The 20,653-nt window shown below is 32.4% G+C and overlaps 1 protein-coding gene and 1 pseudogene across 1 annotated transcript in view; one reads left to right on the top strand and one right to left on the bottom strand.

Annotated features, from left to right (window-relative positions):
- The window catches only part of LOC120586237 (cadherin-10), a 135,056-nt gene that overhangs the window by 99,591 nt on the left and 14,812 nt on the right, over nucleotides 1–20,653 (top strand). Inside the window, exons 6-8 of the mRNA XM_039842740.1 lie at nucleotides 13,940–14,127; nucleotides 15,242–15,495; nucleotides 19,248–19,384. Coding sequence (XP_039698674.1) covers nucleotides 13,940–14,127; nucleotides 15,242–15,495; nucleotides 19,248–19,384 — 579 coding nt within the window. The remainder of the gene's footprint in view (nucleotides 1–13,939; nucleotides 14,128–15,241; nucleotides 15,496–19,247; nucleotides 19,385–20,653) is intronic.
- Nucleotides 8,919–9,037, bottom strand: LOC120586400 (uncharacterized; annotated as a pseudogene).

Raw genomic sequence — 20,653 nt, forward strand, 5'->3', positions numbered from 1 at the left:
AGTGATCCTTAAATTTTGATATGTTTCTTTGTGCTAGCATAGAGAAATGTTATACTTCCTCACCTTAAATCTAACTGCGTGAATATTTTAGTCTCATTCACCTCGTTTTCTTTCTTCTTTCCATAAAAGCAGAGAAACAAAATAGGCTTCATGGGAAAAGTCTATAAAAACATTACTGGAACCTGATCATTGTAGGACTTGGCAAAATCAAGTGGATAACAGAATTTGTGCCTAAATGGTCTTTTTTTTTTTTAATCGTCTGTAGGAAAATGATATGGTACTGATTTTCATCCAGATCAGAGTCAGCAATTGAAGGATATCTGATCTGCAGAAGCCAGGCTAATCCAGGCATTTTTGCCTTAGTACAGCAGAAGATGCTGTGTGATATGATCTCAGACCCATTAAAAACAAAACAAGACAAAATGTAACAACAACAACAACCAACCAATAGACATCAGAAAGGACATCCAGGTCTAGAGAGAAAGAATTTACAAAGCAGATGTGCAGATGGTCAGGGTCTCAGCCAACGAGCTGGTGCCTAGGGCTTGGCTCTAGTTCTTGGATGGAGCAGTATTTCACTAAGACTCAAGAAGGAAGAAAACTAAGCAGCTGAGACTCAGGGAAAAAAGTTTCATCTCACGAATGAGCCAATTCTAGAACATAGTTTAAGAAGACCACAGATCTTTATTCGATTTAGCTGCTTTCCCACACATCCTATCACAGAGTAGATTGTTTTTTCATTCTATTTAACAGTGGCTATGGGCTCCTGAGAAATCCAGCTCTCATAGAACCATGTCCCTGGTCTGTTAGCATTGTCACAGGCAAATGTTTGCACACTGCTTAGGTGGATAAGTGGAAGACAGGAACCAGTAACAAGTACATTTATATAATGTCAACTGAGCTGAGACTTTATGAGGGAGAAGAGTTTATAAACTGCAGACAGAATATCATATGATTGAGAAGTGATTATATTTGTATTTATTACTTTTGACCCCCTTAAGATATGTTTCAGGATATATTATATAAAGGTTATCAATATCAAATTTATGAGAATTTGATATATTCTATAAGCTTCCAGATCTATCCAAGCGTACTCAAAACAGGGAATTTGCTGCTATCTCCTATATTTTTCCAGTTATTAAAAACAGTGACAAAAATCAGTTCTTCACCATTTGGTTGTTAGTTCTGAAAATTAACACAGAATTACTCATTTGTAATTGAAAGTGTATATTAAGATCAAGAATAGGTGCTGGGACATTTTGGATGTGCAAATAAATTTTAATGAGACCCTAATATCCTGAGTATTTTGATATCATTTCTTTATATTTTGCATCAAATTATCTCTAAAGATTATACATACCTACGGCTAATTCAGAATCAATAGTAAATAATTTCAGAATTACTCAGAGCCTAAAAGACATTTCATATCTATGTTTGTTTCTGTTATCTGAATTACCTTGATTGGCTACTGACTTTATTTAGTCCATTAAATTACATAAATATGGATTTTCTGATTTGCCTAAATTTAGATAAAGTAAAGCAGCAGGAAAAAAATAATGGTGATAGGCACATTGTTACAGCATGTGTTAACCACTATAAATACAATACAAATATTAACTCATTTAATTTTCACAACATCTGTATGAGGCGGATAATTTTTAGTTAAAATTTTAAAAAACTTAGGTTCTTTGGCTCAAAAACCTGTACTTCTAACCATGATGCCAAGAAAGAAATTGGTAAACTAAAGTTTCTTTCTGTCTTCCCTAGTATATCCCACATTTAGTTAATGTTGTGTTTCACTACTATATAGATTATAGGAACAACTTCATGTGAGGCAACTGAATTCTTAAAATGCCTATGCATTTTTATTCGAACACGGAAAAGTCAAATTTTTGCTGATTGGTGCTTTTGCAATACCTAAGGACCAAGCCTGACTGGCTCCTTTGCCTGTATCAGTTAAGTGAACAAGTTTGGACAGATGAATAAACAAGTTTGCATGAGACAAGGTCTTTCAAGGAAATGTCTATATGATATGCATAGGGATTTAAGACACGTACGTTCAGTGAGTTGTGAGACTACGTTAATCCTTGCCTGGTACAAGAGAGATTTGATTTAATAAGTGCTGATTTACACTCTGTAAATAGAGTCAACCTCTCCTCCACTGGGGATTCCAAGGTAATGTAGGCCCCAGGCTAATCTGCATATTCAAAATTATCAAGCACATTTCAACTAGAGCAGCAGTCAAGTATTTCCCAAGGAAGATACTTAGCACGAGAAAGGAGGGAATGAAATTAAAAATGTCTCTTTTTCCTTTTTTTTATTATCCAGAAAAAAGAATATTCTCATACTCAAAAGCACTGTTAGATATAGCTATGGTTTTTAACAAAATGCCCTTAAATATTTGTAGGATTTTTTGCTATGGTTCCAATGCCCATAATTAGTAAGAATTTCAAAGAAATAATGTTATTAAAGCATATTTTGATTTATTAAACACTGACTGAAGCTCTATTATGTGGCAGGAACTGTACTAGAAAATAATAATAAACTAATAATCTTAAAGTGAGTAGTAAGATACAGGATGCGTCCGTAAATGGTTTGCATTTTGAAAGGTTATGCAGACACAATCTCTCTCTCTCTCTCTCTCTCTCTCTCTCTCTTTTTCTCTCACACCCACACAAACACACACACCTTTAATTTATTACATTGTAGTTTCTCTCACATATATTGTTTCTTTTTCTTGTTTCTGTATGTAGACATAGGCGTTTGTATTATGCATAAATATAAGTATGTATATGGATTTATGTATATACACACATTTGTATATATATTTTTGTACACACATATAATTGGAGAATGATGCAATAACATGTATGTTATAATTGTCAATTAAAACCCAAGTCATAAAATGATAAACTCGTCAGTTGTAAGAAAATCAGGAAAGAGAGAGACAATGAAGAGTTTTCTAGGCAGAATAACAAGGGGCATTGAGAGGAGGGCATTTCTGTTAAGGAGGATGGGATAGACAAGGGTGGCATTCCAGGACATGTGTGTGATTTTGTATGACTGAGCCCCAGGCTTTGAAGCAGGGATTGTGAGCTACGAGAATGGAAATATAGGAAGTGTTAGCATGAAAAAGGTTGGATGCAAAAATAAAATGCCACATATATTATCTAAGAGAGAAATTTTTCAGAGAGCACCAGGCACGGTTCTTCATTTTGGCTAATTATTCTGGAAGCAGTGAAGCACACCGGATCGGAAGAGCAAGAGTTGATGAGTCTGAACTACTGCTGAGGAGAGGAGGGATTTGAGAAATATTTAAATGGGCGAGGCACAGGATTTAGTAATTAGGTCGATAAAAGTTTTGAGGTAGAGAAGAGAGCAAAAGATACTTTCTAGCTTTCTACCAGAAAGAGAGAGGGATTTCCCTTTGATTTGAACATTCTGAATTAAGATGCCTGAAGAAAGGGAGTGGATTTTAAATACCTAGTAAATCTCGAAATGAGGTGACCACATGACGTAAAAGTGAAAACAGACATGTATGATCTCACCTTGGCTAAATGTTTAGACTGACATGACTGGGGAAATATACAATTTCCCAAGAGTGATGAAATATATAATTCCCTAAGAGAAATCGTGTTGCATGGGAATTAGACAAAAATCCACGTTGAACTCTTCAGTTATTCCAGTGGAAAGCTGCCTTACAGTAAACTACTTGGCATTTTGCATAATGAGATTCAAAGTTCCTCTGTATTATGGTTTCTTCTAGAACAAACTTAGAAAATATCCCTCAGTAGGTATGAATATAGATAAATAGATATAAAACTAGCTGTGCCAATATGTTTAAACTGAGACCGGTTTTACAGAGTTATTAGTTGTGCCTGCTTGGAGACACATTGCAAAGAAATTGAGTACCTGATAGAATGTAATATGTTTATGAATGACTAATTTAAGTTTATTTAAACTTCCCCCAAGTCTATATATATATTTTTTATGTTTCTACACATTGCAATTGTGTGTATCTATTGATGCCGATCAACTTGGAGACAATTTCAAAGAAATAAACCAGGATGATTCCCTAGTCTCTGGGGATCAATGGCAGCTTCCCTAAAAGCTTTGTCCTATCGCTTTCTTCACTGGCATGAACAGGAAACTAAGACATTGTGAAGCATCCCGTTTCGCTCTGATTTACATTAAACGCCCAAAGCTAAGTGGGTGATCATGTCTCCAGTGCTCACAGATTTAGCTTTCTGTCTTTTCTCTGGTGAGAGTCTTCAGTTCCAAAGCCTCAGTCCTTTGTCAGCCTCTGGTGTGACTTTCAGCTCTCCTCTCCTGTCTCCTAAATGCCCATTTAGCATTGCATAATTTCCTTAACTACTCTGCAGTTTCCTCCAAGGAGCTTTATCTTGTTTTTAATTTCTTCCTGTTAAGCTCATTAAAAAACATCTTTTAAACCTTATACAATGGAATGGTTTACAAACTTGCATAATTGTGTCATTTTTCTTAAAGCAAGTATTGTTTGAGATTATTATGCCGCAAAGAGATGCGGTAAGATTACACGCAAAGCAAATTAAAAAAATTAAACTAATGTTAAATTATTTTGTTGATTCATATGTGTTTTGTTTTGTATTGTTTTTTTTTTAATCTCAACTCTGGAAAAACAGAGTTCTTATGTAAATGTGAATAGAAACAAGGGCAGGGAACAAAGGAAAAAGCAAGTTGTATGTCTTCGAACCTCATTGCTTTTTATCAAAACTAAACAGCAGCTACTTGTGACCAACCTCAAAACCTGACTTTGTCCTTGTTGCCCTCTCAGTTGTTTCCTGGCCTCTCTTTTGTTGTTCTTGAGGAAGTCACCCTGTCGCATCTCTTACTTTGCCTATCATGTCTTTCCTCCAAAGCCGCTTACAGTGAGCTGTCAATTATTTCTAATTCTAGTACACAAATCTGCAGTTTTTAAAAAATATTTAAATGCAAAGTTCCTATTAATACAATTTTAGTAGAACAAATGACCTGAAATAATGAATCTTGATTCCAATAAAGCCAGAAAGATATCAAAATTGTTTGAAATCTTTAATAATGAAAATTCAGGTGTTGTGTGAAGATGTAAGTATCATCTCAAAGTGCACTTACTTAAGGAGCTGTGTATTTTGCCCAGTCCCTGGGATGCCTTTGGAATATTACTTTAGATTTTTACTTCTAATTATAACTTTCTTCATGTAATACAGCAATGGCGATTATCTCTCTTCTCCACGCATTCATGCCTTTGTACTTTAATCAATAGTCAAACTAAGAACACAGTCACCAGGAAGAAATATTTATTGACCTAAACATTAAAAGAGAAAAAGATGATTCGATCTGACACCTGGGAATGAATTCAAAACAACTAATTTGTAATTGATGGGAAGATGGGAAGTACGCCACATAATTAAAGATCCATCAACTATAAGATAAAAAATAAGAAGCAGGCAAAGAAATATCTTTAATGAAAGATGAAACTTAGGATGGGTGACAGGCGCGACTTTCCTTTTGTCAGTGTATGCATAAGTCTCTGTCTCCTAGTTCCCCTCCTGCTGCTCATCCCACATGGTAAACACCTTTGCAGGCTCTTAATTAAAGTATTTCAGTTTGCTTGACAAACTAGGATACCTAGGTTCAACCAACTAATCTTGGAAATAAATACAAAGTATGAATGAATAGCTCTTTCATTTAAAATATAGAATTGTACTTTTTAACTGTGACATGGACCCAATAAATCTTGTCCCTAAATTGATGTATGAGCAGAAAGATAATTCCAGAGAAAGCGTTACAGAATTCTATATCTTGGGCATTGCATAAATATCTGTTGAGTGAATTAATTACTAAAGTTGCCATATAATCAAAACAATCATGAATGTATATACTATATGTGTGATGCAACATACATATCTTTATAATACAGTTTTTGAATTACTTAACAGAAGAACTAAATCTATGCTATTTTGATAAATGGACTCAGTAATGGCTTCTCTGGAAAGTATGGATTACCTTGAGAACAGTTTCATGTATGTGCATGTATACATATGTATGTACATGTATACACACATGCAACTCATCTACTGTGCATGTGTGTGTATCCCTTCCAAAAATTACCATGGAAGAAAACTGATACATAATTTAGGCTTATTGTAATATGAACCAATGCAGCAGGATCACTTCCCTGTTTAAATCTCAGAGGTAGTGATAATTAACAAGGATAAAGCTTACTCTAATCAAAATGAAATAAACTTTGTAATGAAATAGTCTCTGCACCAACCAAGAAATAAAATGAAGTGATAAACAATTTTGGATCCTTGACCAGAGCTAGAATAAGCAGACAGATTTTTAGAATCTAAAAATGTGCCTAAAAATACAAGCAATCTCAAAAAAAGTCCAGGCTAAAAATAAAATGTGGGAGAATAAATTCCCAGAGACAATACTCACAGTGAAATCTATGTGACAGTAAAATTAATGAAACAAAGATGTTTTTCTTTTGTTCTCTCTCGCTCTCTCTTTCTTTCTCTCTCACTCTCTCTCTCTTTCTCTCTCTCTGTTATACGTCGAAATATTTTTATGTATTACCTTTTGATTTCCTTTCATAGTTGATGAAAGTGGAGCTTAGTAATATCTCATCCTTTCTCAGCCAAATATAATAGTACCACTTTCTTTCAGTTTCTCTTGGTTATCTTAGCAAATATATATAAATATAATTTTTTTAGACCCGCCATTCTCAGACTCCCTCTCTGTCTTTCTGTCCCAACAGCATTCTCACTAAAGCACTAGATTTTTTCAAGATTTTTTTATTGTCTAAAAATAACTCATAATTTTCAAAATGCACTTATCAAAATACTACACTATTAACTTTGTAAAATTTTGGTCTTTTGTCCCAAAATGTGTAATAGAACATACTTGGGCTCTCAGAGGTCTAGGAGAAAAAGGCAAGCATTTTATTTTCATATAATAACTTCAACTATTAAATATTAGTGATTGTCTGTACCAAAGTTGTATTTTCCTAAATATTACAGATTTGTGCTTTTGATATGCTGCATGTGCAGCTGCTCAGAATTTATTAGTGAATAGCCTATAGCATTTGACTTCATTTTGGCCGCATTTTAAGTTGCAAACCTGGAGCCCTGGGTATTTCTGTGACAACATGGATTAGCTAATCTCTATAGCTCAGGACAACTTGCCATCCCAGACATTTCTTTTTACTTTTCTAATTAAATACATAGCTCTCTGGATCTGATGTATTCCTATATCTTGATTTATCCTCTTATTTTCCTGGAACACATTCTTCATTACATTTTTTGAAAAGGCCCAAAGGGAGAGAAATTTGCTGAGTCTAAAACTATCTTTATCAGGTTATCACATTTGATTAATACGGTGGCTAGAGTAAGAATTCAAGGTTCAAAATAATTTTATCATCAAATTATAATGACAATGCTCGATATTTTTGTGGAATCAAAGATTACCTTCAAAAATCCATTGACATTTTGATCCATGTCTTCTTTTTTTTTTTCCAAACTCACAGTAGTTTATAAGTTTTTATTTGTGTATACTTCCTTCCATTTATCCTCTAGCTCACTAATTCCCCCCTTGGATAATTAATCATTTGTTAGAGCCATCGTTATTTTTTTTAACTTTAATTATTATATTGTCGATATCTATTTATTGTTTTTGGCTCTATATGAAACATGCCCAGCCACTTTTCATAGTTATTATCTAGTGATATTTTTAATGACCGATTTTACTTCTTAAAACATATTGAATATATATGTATATATATTTATATATTCTGTATGACATGACTCTACAGTAGTTGCTTTATTGACTTGATTTAGCTAGAGAGTTTTATTTGTTTTTTGCTTTTGGATTTTTAAATTATTGTTGTTTTTTAATGTTTTGTTTTTATTTTACTGTGATACTTATTTTCTTTCATTTTTATTATACACACACATATGTAGATAATTTATGTATACAAATATATATATTTATGTATCCTTAAACAAAATATTATTGATTCTTATTATTTATGATTTATAAAAAATAATAGCATACTATATATAATTTTCTAAACCTTGCCTTTTCCCACTTAAAATTATACATCTAAGATTCATTCATATTTTTCCCACATAAATTTAGCTCATAGTTTTCACTTTTGTATTATGTCAGTATGTATGATTACATAACAATTTATTACCTATGCTCATGGTTTGAAGTTTGTTTTCTTTCTTGTCTGTCTGTCTTTCTTACAAACAATAATTCCATATGGCATTCATGCAGCTGTTCTCATGTATTTTGAAGTTCTAACCCCCAGGACCTCAGAATGTGACCTTATTTAGAAATAGGGTCTTTACAGAGGTGATCTCAAGTTAAAAGAATTAGGGCCCTAATCCAATATGATGTGTCCAAATGGAAAATGGGGAATTTGGACACAGAGAGAGACATGCACAGAGGAAAAATGGTGTGGACATGCAGGTATGCTGGCCATGTAACTTTAGTGATGCATCAACAAGCCAAGGAACACCAAAAATTGTTGGCAAACACCAAAATCTAGAAAAGGCAAGGAAGAATTTTCTCTTAGAGATATCAAGAAAAACACGGCCCTGCCAGATACCTAGATTTCAATCTTCTGGCCTCCAGAACTATAAAACAATATAGATATAGATGATATAGAGATAGAGATAGAGATAGAGATAGAGATAGATAGATAGATAGATAGATAGATAGATAGATAGATAGATAGATATAGATATAGATAGATATCTATCTATCTATCTATCTATCTATATATATATATATATTTTTTTTTTTTTTAATATTTTAGGCGAGGCAACCCTTGGTTGACCTCACAAATTGCAAGGACCTTGTCAGTTTACAACCCCTTATTTTTTTATTTTTTATGCCTACAGCACCTGGTCTTCCTAGGTGGTCTCCCATCTAAGTACTAAGCAGACCTGACCCTGCTTAGCTTCAGAGATCAGACAGGATCAAGCTTGTTCAGGGTAGCATGGTCGTAGACAACTTTTATTGTTTTAAGCCACTTAATTTTTGGCACTTTGTTATAGCAGCCCTCAGAAACTATATATATATATATTTTTTGGGGGGGAAATAATACATTTCTCAAAGTAATTGTGCCAAATTTAGCACCCATCAGCTGTGCATAAAGTTCCTATTATATCATGTACTTTTAACACTTGATTTTGTCTGACTCAATTTTTGTTAATTTAATAGGTGTAAAATGGTATGAAATTTGCATTTGCTTAATTAAGATCCAGTATATTTCTCTCTGATTATTTGTCTTGTTTTATCTACTGTAAATTGTTTTCACATTCTTGACTAACTTTTCTCATCTGTCTTTTCTTATGGATCTTTTGGCATACTGTGTCAGTACGGGTGCTGAAATAATCCTCTTCCCTTTATTTATAACATGTTTCACTTTCTATTGTCTTTTTATTTATAGAAGTTGTTAATTTGTGTATAGATTCATTTATCAACCTTTTATTTTATTATTTGGTAATCATTGCTGTGTTTTAAAAATCCTTTCCTTACTGAAGATCATTAAAATATTGTTCTACATTTACTTATAAATTAATTTAAAATTTTAGAATTTTTTTTTTTAAGTTTAGGAATGTTGTGGATAACCAAAAAGACAGAGGCTCGGAGATTTTAACTAGAGTTTTACATGTGTAAAGGAAATAAAAAGAGGCCTTTAAAGGATAAAATTGGAAATTACCATATCTCAATATAATCCTTCCCCCACGTAAGTTAAAGCTGTCTTTGGCAGTAAAGCAATTCGATTAATATACAGATACGACTTAATATTTTGTCACTCCAGAATTATTCTGAAGCACTCAAGCAAAAAGAGAAGAAACTTATGATGTTCATCAGAAGAGAAGGTCTTGTGATAATTGTGGCAGAAACCTGCAAACTTCGGCAGGGCAGAATTTATCTTCTTTGGGAAATTCCAAAAGCTTATTTGAAAAGAGTATTGATAAGATATTCCATTTAAATATTAAATATCTATTAGTTTGCTAAGGCTACATAAACACATGGAAATATGTATTTGCATATTTTACATACATATACATGTGTAAACATTTGCATATATATTTATGTATACGTGCATGTGGATGGGGGGAGGGGTGTTCCCCTAGAGGCTTTTAACAAGTTGGTCTATATTTTATGGCACTTGACTCCATCATTTGCCTTCTTTTGTAGCTTTATGAGCCAAGTATTTACAACTATATTTTTATGGAGCTATAATATTTCTTTACTTAACAATGGAGGAAACTGGCATAAACACATTATGAGGGTTAACATCATCAGTCATAAGACATGCTGACGTCCTTGATGTGATATATCATATACCGAGACCATGTCCTTAATAAAAATGCGTAACCTCAATCTAATCATGAGAAAATATAAGACAGACCCAAATTAAAAGACATTTTACAAATTAACAGACCAGTATTATTTAAAGTGCCAAGTTGATTTTAAAAAAGCAAGGAAAGACTGAAGAATAAGGAGATATGATGACCAAATACAAAATAAGATCTCTGGGAGACTTTAATGGAAAAGCTGATGAAGTTCAAAGTCTGGAATTTAGTTCATAGTAAAGTGATTAGAATAGTGTTTCTCATAAACTGTTTTATATAAGTGATTGTGAATTGAAAATTAAAAATGAACTTTCTAAATGTTGTACAATTAGGTATGGTGGAGCTTGAGTTTTAACCCACACTATATAACCATTAAATTCTTCATATCTGGTTTCGCAGTCAGGGTTATACTGATCTCGTATAATGAGTTAGGAAACAGTCCTCATATTTGTTTTCTCCAGAAGACATTTCATGTGAAGTTATAAACTACCTTCCATAAGTAGACTCATTTTCTGTACACCATATGCTTTAATTTCTTTTCATTGCTTTTTTAATTTCTTTGTCTTCAAATTTGTATCTTGTTTGAACTATCAGTTACATAGAAGTTATTTTTATAATTTTCTTCTAAATTTTCAGGAATATGAGTATTTGGGGATTACCTTTTTGTATTAACCTCTACCTTAATTGTAGCATGGTCAGAGAAGATAGATTCTGATTTATTCAAATTTGTCTTATAACTTAATACTCGATCAAATTGTATTCAATGCATTATGGATGCTTGAAAATAATCTGTATTCTCTAGATGGGGCATGCAGGTTTTATATACACATCATTCAAATCTCCCATATTGTTTGTATTTATTTTGTTAAACAGTCCATATATTTATAATGTTTTTGGTCCAGTTGCCTGACCATTAATTGAAAAAAACATTAGCGTGGCTGCATTAAACATATACTCTAGATTTGAAAATAGATGAACATGATACTAAAGATTTTAACAGAAACAAGATTTTATAAAATATTATAAACCAAATGAAGAAATTAGGAATTTATCCTAACATCAATAGTGCTTTCAGTAGAACAGCGATGTCATTGTTTATGCTGTAGAAAGATGCGTCTGTTCCAGTGTAGTAAATCAACATAGTGAAGTGCTGCTTCTATAAGAATTATCTTTTTTAAAGAAAGATTTTTCTTTAAATAGCCTAGATTTGATGATATTTGCTGGTAGAAGCATAGTGAAATAGGTATATATCAAAAGGAAGAGTCAGAGGTTGCCAGGAAAAGAGTCGTATGAAAAATCTTTTATAAGGAGGAAAGTGTATTAAAAGTAAAAAAAAAAAAGAAAAGAAAAGAAAAGCTCAACAACTAAAAGACTAGTTTTTTGCAGAGAATTACGGGACAGAATGACAGAAAAGAAGAGCCAATTTATGGAGGGCCAGCCTATATATGTTTTAGTTTTAAGCACAATGGGAGCAAAGAGTTTCGAAGCTCTAAATAATTGTTGATAAGATTGTTTTCCAAAGGGTAATAGAGCTGCAATGTGTATAGAATATCTAAGATCTAATTGGACTTTGCCAAATATGGGAGTTGGTAGAATAGTTAGGAAGTTACTCATTTATCTAATATATAAATGAGTATATAGTAGCTACTACACTCAAAGAAATACAGTGGGAATATAACGGTAAAAAAAAATCTATGTTTTCTAGTACATGCTCATGGCACATACAAATAAATAAGTAAATAATAGAATGTCTAGCAACGGCAAATGATATGAAGAGTGATTGGGGATGATATTCTCAATAAGGTTATTTTCAGTAAGGTTACTGGTGAAAGCATCTGAGGGGGGTCACTGCTGAGTAGTCACCTGAAGGAAGCAAGCGAATGAGCCATCTAAATATCCAGGGACAGGTGTTTCTAGGGGAAGAACCAGCAAAGGCACAGAGAGCCAATAAAACAATTAGCCATGAAATGAGAGTTTCTTTCAACGGTGTGTTACCAAAGATAGAGAGAAAAAAATTACCAAACAAACAAACGAAAAACAATAAAAAATACAGGCTAACAGACTAACTATGTAGGAGAAACTGGGTCATAATGATGCCTCCTAGGAAATGACTTCCCTAACTGAGCAGATATAGGTGCAAGGTGCCTGTATTAGTTCATTAGCGCTGCCGTAACAAGGTATCACAGACTGGATGGCTTAAACAACAAAATCTTAGTTCTCACAGTTCTGATAGCTAGAAGTTCAACATCAAAGTGTCAGCAGGGTTGATTTCTTCCGAGGCCTCTTCTCGGCCTGTAGATGGTTGTCTTCTCTCTGTGCCTGTCTATGTCCAAATCTGCTCTTCCTATAAGGACAGTATCATATTAGATTAAGGGTTACCCTACCCTAAGCTCTCATTTTAACCTTAACTACCTCTTTAAAGGCCCTGTCTTCTAATACAGCCACATTCTGAGGTACTGAGTATAGGTTAACAGTTCAACATATGAAGGTTGAGAGGCATAGACTCCCAAAAACTCGGCCCATAACAGTGCCATTTTCTCAGATTTGGTTAATTATGTTATGATTATATGAGAGCACTGGGGGAAGAGTTTTATGAGAGGGAAATAGCAGGCAAAAGATGAAAAGAGAGATGTAGGAAATTAAGTATTAAAAAAAAACTCAGAAAAGTTCAAAATGGTGCAAATCTTTCATGGAAGTGAATAAAGGAAAAATACTTTAGGAAAGATATACTCGGGCAAGAGCATGAATGCCTAAGAGATCTGGACTTACTATGTATATTAAGGAGAACTGCTTAAGGTTTATGAGCAAGAAGGTGCCATAATCAGAAGGCTACTTCAGGTCTATTATCTGTCAGTAACACATAGTTTATGATTAGGTGCTAAACATAAACCTCAGTAGCAGAAGAGGTTGTTCACACTAGAAGCACATCTCTGTACACCAGAGGCTTGAATAAATTCTTGGAACAGAGAAGAATTTGTCACAATTTAGTGTTTTTATATTGATAGTGTGAAGGGCATCTTTGTATTTCTCTCATAGACTATCTTTTGTTTCTCCTGTCACAAGTAAAAATTGGATTCCTCCTGATTATAACTGATTTCATGGAATTTTGTAATGTGCTTTCTGGCAGCAGAAAAAAGCTAAGCAGTATATAACTAAATACAACAAAGAAAACAAATATAAATATTACTTATTCTATAATTTGTTATGATTGCATCAACACACATAGGTATATATGTGCACTCAAAGCTGATCTCTAGTTATTTGTGCAAGTGCAAAAAAGACAACATGATCATTTTTAAAACCAGAATTCCTAATACAATTAGAGGTTGGTGCTCACTACTCATAATATAAATGACTAAATACTCTAAAGTTCCATGTTTTCTGTACCTAGACTTTAATATTACTTATGTTACATGTATTGAACTTATTAACTAGTCAACATCTAATGTAGAGTTTAAGACTTGTAATATTTGCTTATAACACATTTATCTTTGAATATTCTAATGAGAAATCCCCTCACCTCTCATCTTCTTTATTCTTCGCAGACACCATCCATCTTCGAGTACTTGAATCCTCCCCGGTTGGCACAGCCATTGGAAGTGTAAAAGCAATAGATGCAGACACTGGGAAAAATGCTGAAGTCGAATACCGAATTATTGATGGTGATGGGACTGATATGTTTGACATCATAACTGAGAAGGACACACAGGAAGGCATCATAACTGTGAAAAAGGTGCACAGCATCAATATAAATAAACATCCAACTGTTTAGAAAATAGAGATTCCAATATGTACTATCCACTTATGCATTATCCATTATCCATTAAAAAATCTCACTATCATGTTTAAATGTAATTCATAGTGTGCTCGAGTCTGAGGAACATAAAGCCAAAGATCTCCTTGAGATTTTACAAAATTTATAAGGCAAATTAATATGTGTGATTATATTTTTGAGCTATATTAATAAAAGCCCTCCATAATAACATTGTTTTCCTTAAAAAAAAACAAAAACAAAAACAATTAATAGCTAATAATGGCAATATGTCACCACAGTTGGAGGCATAAAAAGTACCATACCATCTATCCAGATGTATGAAGCAATAATTAGAACTGCAAATAAAAAGAGACAGCATGGATTGGAAGATAATTGAATTGTTCACATTTTCCCTTCTGCTACATAAATTAAACCTTCCCACTAACATACGCTTCTTGATATAGTTTAAAGGTAAAGTTTTTTTGTCGTAAAGTCAGTACCATCATTCTAAGAAAAAAATAAGATGCAGTAAAATTTAGGTCCTAATGAAATATCTTGAGTGTTCTATATGCATAAAGTCACCACTAGAGCCCTGGTTATCACAAAACTAACCTAAGATTCTATATTAGTCTTCAAAATTTTATAAAGTTTATGTGGTGCCAAGAGTCTGTTAAACTGATGGAAAACATCACAACATAAATTTAAAAAGATAAACGAATTTTTTGCTTAGAAAAAAATAGCAGTAGCCAACACCTTAGCACACACACATGAACACACAAACACACAATTCATCAGCCCATTTTTTTGTAGTGGGTCACAACTTTACATTTTAATCTTTTCCAATTTTTCCAAGATTTCAAGTCTCAATTTTCTATGTTCTGAAATATCATACATTGAATACATAAAAAGTAAAAACTGTATCTTATTGATATGTAAATAAATTATTTTTATCCTTTTTATTTATTTACAGTTAATGAACAACTTGAGTTAAGAAACTCAATCAGACTTTAAAAATCATACTGTTACTCAGAAGAAACATATAATCTAATTTCCCTAAATCTAATTTAATAATTTATTTACTTTTTTTATATAGCCACTTGACTATGAAAGCCGAAGACTTTATACTCTGAAGGTTGAAGCAGAAAATACCCATGTGGATCCACGTTTTTATTACCTAGGACCATTTAAAGATACGACAATTGTGAAAATTTCTATAGAAGATGTGGATGAACCTCCTATTTTCAGCAGATCCTCCTATTTGTTTGAAGTTCATGAAGATATTGAAGTGGGCACAATCATTGGTACTGTAATGGCAAGGGACCCAGATTCTACTTCTAGCCCCATTAGGTAATTATGCCTGTGTTTAAGATGAAAAGAAAAAGTGTTGAAGTAACAAAATTCTATTTAAAGCATTTAATGTACTGAAAGATAAGAAGGTCTCTCAAAAAGTTGTACGTAAATTTGGTGTTTAAAGTAGTCTCTGTTTGGGACAGGGCATGCACAAGATTCATAGTCTGCTTCAGTTCTAATCATGAAACTTGCTTGATATCATCTGCTTGTCTCTTTAAGATATTTGTACCCATGGTACAGAGAAAAAACACTTTCACCTACAAATTTAAAATATAGTCAAATCACTTTATTTGTGCTTTCAGTTTCTTAAATAATATGTGAGCTTGAGAGGCATTTTAACAGTTAAAATGAATATAATTATAACAGTGTTACCATTTGGTAACATTATGGTTTTTGAAACTCCCCTATACTCCTGCCATCAAAGAGGAAAGGGTTTTTTGTTGTTTTGGCTTTATCAAAAATATTCGAAACATTCCAGAAAGATAAGAGTAATTTGTTTTTGTTTTTTGTTTTTTGTTTTTTTTGCTTTTCTTTCTTATGTCAGCCTGAGATGTGATAAATGCCTAAAAATGTGAAAGACTCAAAGTTTTCACTATTTCTTGAATTGTATCTATTGTTATATTATTTTAAAGAAATACAGATATCTGTATACAATACTCAGCATCAAAACGACTGCTCATTTTAAACTCTTGGTTCAGCATGTATTTTGGATTTCATTTGTTTCACTCAGCAGGATAATTTTGGTTGCCCCTTATTCCATGTGGACCAGTCAAGTAGGAATTCAAATAGTTGTGCAGTTGCTAATTGCACTCTTCTCTGACATCTCAGTATGTGACATTGAAATCTAGAAAACCTCTAATTTCATGTGCCATGTGACTCTAGCTTGACTTAAAGTTAAAAATTCTATAGGTTCTGCTATATCTTTAATATTTTAGATATATATTATTTTATATATATTAAAGTCGCATTATGTATATATTAAAATTACTATTTGATTTATATAATTTTACCTAAATATTTTCTTATATTCTCATACAGTATCACAGGTTACATATTAGCAATAGAAATCTATACGTGGTAATCACGTTTAGTTCCCATCTGCCAGCATCACTTCACCATAAATGCCCCTTCCCCAATCTATTTATCTTCATTGAAACTGCTACATTCTTTTTTCCCTTTGAAGCTTTTAAATAACCAATATGTACTTTGAATTTTCCTCATTAAATACTTACCCAGAATTTTATTGGCATAGTTCCAACCAACTTTAACAGGCCGTGCTCTGTGTTCCTGATTTTAAAATGGTCATTTTAATAATGATATATAATATTTTTAAAAAGAGTTCAATTTAAATCTAGTCTCATTGTTAAGTGGCAACAAAAGTATTTCTCCACACAATGAAATAGATTTTGCATCCTCTTACAGACTGATGATTATTTTATGTCAAAATATGGCTGTGGATTTTGAAACAAAAAATAAAATATTTAATCAGAATGCAAGTCTAAGGACCAGAAGGAAATAATTCACTTATGAATAACATGCAATAGAATTAATAACTTCATTGATTATTAGTGACAGAGTCTATACCATGAAAGTTATTGAATACTTGAATTTATGTTGCCTATGTAGAAAATGCAAATGAATTTTCTTGGATGTTACTCTTAATACATTACGGAGGTGACAACAATATATTTTTTCATAGAATTAAAGTATCTTCATTAAAGCCATTTATTTATGAGATGAATAATACCAGGCCTTTATAAATTGTTAATGTCATATATTGTGGGTTTTAATGCAATAATCAAAAGAATTTATTTAAAATGTGTGTTCTGGAAGTGATGTTAAAAAGGAAAATGAAAGTTAACAAACATAAATTGCCAATGGATAATTGAAAAATATAATTATATGAAGTTTGAACAAGAACCAGGGTCTCTGTATCTTCAAGATAATTTCATGTAATCCACTAAATGTTTTCATTGTTTCTTTAAACTAAACTACAAGAAACAGCTAAGACAAAACACACATAAAGTGGATTTGACAAACACAATAATGCTTTATATTGATTAGTATATTGAAACTTCATGTCATATTTCTACAAAAATAAGGTACCTATCATTTGCCAAAATGGCAAAGAATCTAGTCACTCAAGGAGTTCTCAGTCTGTTAGGGAAAAAGATTCAATATGAGAAATAATAGTTTTCGAGTGCCTACTAGACTCCAAATAAGATGCTTGGTATTTTCATGTTTGACTTTGAGTTAGAGATGTGAGATGACATGAATTTCTAATGCAACATAGTATATGGCAGAGATGAGAGGTACAAGGTACTTTATGATAGACAAATAGATTCTACTTCAGGTAATCATGGAATACTCCAAGGAAGTGGTAAAATTTATGTTAAGTCTTTCAGAAGTAAAAGAATTTTGTCAGCTTGGGTTAGAATTTGTGAATTATTGCAGATATAGAGGTACAATCTTTTACTTTATTTGTGAATGGTAATATGTGTCTCTTAATTACAAAACTGAATTTATATTGTGTTAATAGAAAGAACTTGAGTCGGTTAAAGAAATTTATAAATCACTGGTACATTCTTTTTAGAACTGATTTAAAATAAAAATTTAAAATAAGCAGTCCTCAAAAGTAAAATCCCATTAGTTGTATTGACATGTTAAATTGTTCTTCTAATTCAGTTTATTCAAAAGAAGACACAAGGATCATAAATTTCAATTGATTTTTGCAAACTTTATACAAGTTTGGAACACTAAAGAGAAGAGAGTTTTATGGCATCTCTTTTTTTTATTTTGTATTGTTACTCATAAAACATAATTTTAAATAATATTTCATCTGTTTTTCCTCAAAATAAATGACAATTGTGCTTAAAAAAAGATATACCATAACTGAATATTACTCCTGGTCTTGTAATTTTAGTTTTGCTTTGTTTTCTCTAATTTTTTAATATGGAGCATTATGTATAACTTGCAGATTTTGCTTGCTAACTCCAGAAGTATAAAACATTGTAAGCCACTACATTTGTGAAGTAGCAGGAACCTATTTTAAACCTCGGCTGACAAATCTCAAAATAATGGAATTTATCGAAGTGCATCAACCTGATTGATAAACCAGGCATTAGGCTCTAGAATGATGTCCAATACAACACCTTTAATCAATTAGCAGCATAATTGCTTTATCTATATAAATACACTGACTTAATTTGATACAAATATATAAAAACTTCTCTCCCAAACTTTTATATTTTAAAAGCACCTCCGGTTAAAACGTATACAGTTTATAACGATACATTTGATTAAGAAACTGAAACTGCATATATATCATACCAAGAAGCCAGTAAACACCATTGTAATTCGGTTACCTACTACTCTGAGGAAACTAATGTTTCCTATTTTCTCACTAAGAAAAAGACTTTGCTTCTGGGAATATGTTGTATTAGATACTTTCTGTAATTCCTCAACGGAATGCTCAGTTACCAGGTAGAGTCAGTTGATAATGTAACCACATGTAATGCCAACTATTTTGTGAAAAAAAATACATCAAGGCTATATAATATGGAAAGAGATAATGATTTAATAACAAATATTCGGAAGACTAAAATTTGAATGCATGCATTCTAGATTAGTACTATATACATTCCTGAAATTATGATATATCCCTACATGTGTGTCTTCGCATTTTAACATTTTATCCTGCAAACCATCAATAACACTGCCATGTATTTTTCTTCGCCTTCTATGTTCAGATTTTCCTTGGATCGCCATACTGACCTTGACAGGATCTTTAACATACATTCTGGAAATGGATCCCTTTATACATCAAAGCCACTTGACCGTGAACTATCTCAATGGCACAATCTTACCATTATAGCTGCTGAAATCAGTAAGATGAATTTTATGTGTATAACATTTAACATATATTTTTAGGTTTTATTTTATATTAAAAGTAATTCCTTTTCATTGTATACGTGATTTATAATTTTAATCTAAGTTTTTAAAAAACTTCTCAACACCTATAATTTTTAATACTTTTTATATATAGTAAGTGATAGCTCTAGATAGAGATAAATGTACATTTTACATTAATAAAAAATCTAGAATTGGGTACTAAAGACGTTCTAGTTTGGGAAAAGAGAAATAAATTTGTTTCATGGACACTATGAATAAGAATCTATGCTAAATGTTGGGTGTATATCACTTAATTTTAAAAACATATAGGTACATACTATTACTTTTTACAAACAAGAAAACCAAAGTAATTGTAATAATAGTTAATATTAAACACTCTTTTCCAGAAATTAGTCTAAGAATTTTAAATTAATTTTTCCCTACTAATATTTTTGACCTTATTCGACAGAGAAGGAAATAAGATTCCAAGAGTTTTGGTAACTTGCCCAAAATCACAGTGCCAGAAGTAGTGAAACTGGGATTTGGAACCAGTCATTGTGTTTCTAGATCCAATACTGAATTGTACACATAATTTACCAGATTTCATCCAACTAGTAGCAGGCAGAGCCAGGATTCAAAACCACATCTGTCTCTACTAGTAAAAGTTCTTGCTTGTGTATAGGATTTTCTACATAATTTGCGGAGCCCATTTTAAATTGAAAATGTCAGGCCTTTTGCTAAAAACGATTAAGAAATACTAACATGGCCACAGCAGAGCGTTAAAACAAGTTTGTGGTCCTTCTCAGTGTGAGGCCCTGTATAGTTGTGCATGCCCATGAAGCCAGCCCTGTCCACATATCCAAACCTGCTCATGGTTTCTGATTCCTGTACTATATATGTGGAGCAGAGTAGCTCTTTAACTGTTTTAAAAAGAAATGTTAATTAGGGACTGAATCATGGTGAAAAACGAAACCTATAAATTCCAGATCTGAAATACTAACCTGAATCCACAAACACGTACAAGGTCAAGGTTATTTGAAGTATCCATTTCAGGATTTGAGAAGCAGATCATTGGGGCTGAATACCAGAGTCTCAGAAAGATGGAACTAGTCTAGACGGATGATCAGCACAAAATTCAAAGCTTCAAGATAAAGTACATTCAGCTTTCTCCTTAAATCAGGCTTTGAAATATGGAATAACATGATGCTCCAAATGGTTCAGTGTTCCTATCCTGAGTTGTAAATGGCTGTGCCTTTTAAGGCTA

Source organism: Pteropus medius, unplaced genomic scaffold (assembly GCF_902729225.1).
Source record: "Pteropus medius unplaced genomic scaffold, Ma_sr-lr_union100, whole genome shotgun sequence".
Classification (NCBI taxonomy): Eukaryota; Metazoa; Chordata; class Mammalia; order Chiroptera; family Pteropodidae; genus Pteropus; species Pteropus medius.